The sequence below is a fragment of the Eurypyga helias genome, unplaced genomic scaffold, assembly GCF_000690775.1.
Source record: "Eurypyga helias isolate BGI_N326 unplaced genomic scaffold, ASM69077v1 scaffold5551, whole genome shotgun sequence".
In the NCBI taxonomy this organism is placed as follows: Eukaryota; Metazoa; Chordata; class Aves; order Eurypygiformes; family Eurypygidae; genus Eurypyga; species Eurypyga helias.
Genome location: NW_010230042.1, coordinates 5,829 through 9,347, shown reverse-complemented (window position 1 = coordinate 9,347; position 3,519 = coordinate 5,829). Strand labels below are relative to the sequence as shown.

At 49.9% G+C, this 3,519-nt stretch overlaps 1 protein-coding gene across 1 annotated transcript; it reads left to right on the top strand.

The window, feature by feature from the left end:
- Positions 1 to 979: 979 nt before the first annotated feature.
- LOC104516304 (E3 ubiquitin-protein ligase RFWD3-like) lies at positions 980 to 3,132 on the top strand (the record flags this gene model as incomplete). Its single annotated transcript, XM_010160593.1, has 4 exons — positions 980 to 1,156; positions 1,703 to 1,917; positions 2,170 to 2,387; positions 2,989 to 3,132. Coding segments are annotated over 4 exons (754 nt in total), but the record flags the coding sequence as incomplete, so codon positions are not given.
- Between the last annotated feature and the right edge of the window lie 387 nt (positions 3,133 to 3,519).

Here is a 3,519-nt window from a genome sequence, read left to right as displayed (position 1 = left end):
AGCAGGATCATCGTATTTTGTCCAGTCTCTGTCTGAAAGAAAAGTCCCCCTTGTGGGAAACTCCTCTTTCCTGTCTAGTTACTGATTTAAGAGTCATCCTATCAAAAGGAGTCATCCAAGATGTCCTCAGGTCTCCTGTTCTGGCTTGCAGGTGTTTAAAATGGCACCATAACTTTGGGGGTGGTTTTTCTGTTTTGGACCAGTTGCTGTTCTGATGTCAAGCTCCCTGTTTCCCCAGCCAGGTTTGCCTTTGTAGCTGTTCCCCTCACACTTACCTGGGAGCACTTCCTTGCTTCTCTGGAGTTCTGAGCATAATTGCCTTCCCCGGGGAGAAACCCGTGTGGTGTGAAGGATATCCAGAATTACTTTGATATGGAGAGCAGTGCACCAACTTCATCTGCTACCCAGGGTGGAACCCCTCTGTGTGCTCCCTTCTTCTTCCTTCCCTAAAGGATTAACACTATAAATGTTTCTTTACCCCCGTTCACTTGTCTCACTCTTGCATAAATTGGTTTCTTTTGAGGCATAGGCACTGTTCTTCTTGTGTGAAAAGAGGGAAATAATTAATGAGAGCTGTAATCTGAAGAGATGAGCCCTGTGATCTCGGGAATATGCAGTATTATGGGATTACACTAGAGTCACTTCTAATTGTTTCCAGAAAAGCAACTTGCTTTCCCTTTCCAGTAAGGCGGCTGAAACCCTGCTCTGGGATTTCCTTTTCCAGTCTCCAAAGATTAATCTGGAAAAAGAAGCATTAGCCTGGAAGAATTATAAATCACTTGATAATATCCGAGTCATTATTCTGTCTAGCTTTTTCCAGAGTCATGTCTGGAGTTAAGGAGGAGTTAATTCAGAATACAGTCTAAAGAGAGATGCTCTGTCTAAAGACTTAAAGCTAGATTTGCTTACCTTAATTAATGCCGTTTCCTCGTCAGTAGTTGCTTGTGCAACAGGCCAACGCTTTGCTTTTCTTCTGCAGCTTGGCAACAAATACTGTGGTGCAGACGTACAATGCTGGCCGTCCTGTCTGGAGCTGCTGCTGGTGTCTCGATGACACAAACTACATCTACGCTGGGTTGGTCAACGGCTCGATCATGATATATGATTTGAGAGACACGAACACTCATGTCCAGGAACTAGTCCCTCAGAAGTCCAGGTATGGCATATGGATTTCTCAGTCCACATTGAGCTAAACATAGCTGCTTCTGTAATAGGTTACGTTGGTTTGTGTCAATCTGTTGTTCAAAAATTCACGTTCAGCAGAGATGTGAGAAGTCTCGCGTAAGGTGGCATGGTGTATGTGTAACTCTCTACGTGGTGCTTGCCCCCTGCGTCTTTTTAAGGCTGATGGTAGTCAGAAATAGTGCAGCCCTAGCAGGAGAACTGACTTTAAACCCTAAACCCAGCTCCTAAATAATTTGCAAAGGACAAATTGCTAAGGTACCTCTTCTGCTCAGGGAATCAAATGCTGATTTAAGCATATTTGCTGTGTGCTGTCTGATGCTTCTTTAAAACATAAGGCTGAGGAAAGTTGCATGTCATTTACCCTTGACAAACCCGTGGGTTCCTTGCTTGAAGGACCGTGTTGCAGCCTGCTTAGGCCCTTTCTTTGCAGCGTGGTCAAAGAGCTGGGAGCTCTGAAGCAATGAGGCAGAACACCAGCATGGCTGGCAGCACTGACACTTGCCAATCCCATTTTCAGGTGCCCCATGGTGTCGCTGTCCTACCTCCCCCGGATGGCCTCAGCGTCGCTGTCTTGTGGGGGAATATTAGCTGGGACCTTGGAAGGAGCCTGCTTTTGGGAACAGAAAGCCAACAACTCCTACCACCCTCATCACCTGCCGCTGGAACCTGGAGGATGCATCGATATCCAGACAGAGATCAGCACGCGGCACTGCCTGGCGACGTACAGGCCTAGTACGTGACGGCGTACATCCGCCTTTCAGTCCCAGTGTCCCACAGTTTGGTGGGGTCAGCAGCAGCTTTGGTGCTGAGGGCACGGCAGCAATGAACCTGCCTGAGCCGGAGCAGGGAGTGTCTGCACATAGACGGGAATTGGGTGAGGGCAAAAGGAGGCAGCTGCAGGGTGGTGTTGCTTGTATTCCTACATTTAAAACTTGTCTGCAAGTGAATTTTCCAAAGGTTACCTCTGCTATTTCTGCCGCTCAGGTAAAAATAACCCGTGCGTGCGCTGTGTGCTGATGGAGCTGACCTGCAGCCCGCTGACGGAGGCCTCTGACGCTGTGGTGTGTTCTTCTCACCCGGTTCAGACGTTCAGTGCTGGGCCCACCTGCAAGCTGCTGACCAAGAATGCCATTTTTCAGAGCCCGGAGGAGGATGGCAGCGTCTTTGTGTGTGCAGGCGACGAGGCGTCTAATTCTGCCCTGGTATGTCTCCTTTCTTTCAGTGTGGTGGAGGGGTTTGTTGCAGTTGTTAGGAGAGAATCCTTGTCAGAGTCAGTGTGGTGTGGTGGGTATTGTCTTGCTGTGCAGGTTAGTCTGTTGAGCTTGCTGTAGCAGGTGTGGCCTCCTGATAGCGTAGGACACGTTGGCCGAGGCCTGTGGCCCATCAGAGAAGTGCAGGCAGCGAGCCCCTGTTGTTCCCCAGAGGAATGCAGTTGGGCACGCTGTCACAACCGGCACTGTAAAGGATGTAACAGACTTGGTGGGACGTGGGAAGTGCTGTGAGGGATGGACGTAGCCTGCTTCAGAGTGACATGGAAGATGAGGAGAAGGGTTATACCCCCTTTTTTTAATATGAAAAAGCAGCCAGATGCAGAGACTGGACAACAGGCTGCATGAGCCAGGGTCAGAGGAGAGGGCAGCCAGGCTGAGCTGATGCTGGGGAGTCTGTTAAAACCATCCAAGCAGGGTGTGAAAGTAGAGAAAGGGTCCTGTAAGTAACTCGAGGAAAGCCTTTAGAGAGAGGGAGCTGTGTTTTGGACGGGAGGGGAGAATCCTGCAGCCTTTGACCTTGTCTGTCCCACAGCTATGGGATGCTGGAAGTGGCTCCTTGCTGCAGAAGCTGCAGGCTGACCTGCCTGTGCTGGATATCTGCCCCTTGGAAGTGAACCAAACCCACCTCCTGGCTACGCTGACCGAGAAGATGGTGAAGATCTACAAGTGGCAGTGAGTGGTCCCCACGTCTGCCAGAGACACTTTCCAAACATGCTGCTGATTAACCCTAGACAGCCGGTCAGTCCCAGACTGCTGTCCTGCACATGCTGCTTACAGGAGACGGGAGCTGCTACAGCGCCTTCCTGGCGGCAGGCAGAACTGGCATGTGGTAGGCCTGGAGCAATTCCCTTCTTCCTCCATCTTCCTTCCGTGTTTCTCCTTTGGTTAATTGTCTTCAAACTCCGCAAGCTGCCTCAGCACCGCAGTAATTCTTGGACTGTCTCCAGCATGTGTTGCTGCTCTGCTTTTTCACTGTGAATACAGCTCAAGGACTGGCAAATCTCTTCAAGGAACCAACAAAACAAGAGGAACTTGAAGACCTGAGACTCCGGGTGCAGTTTCT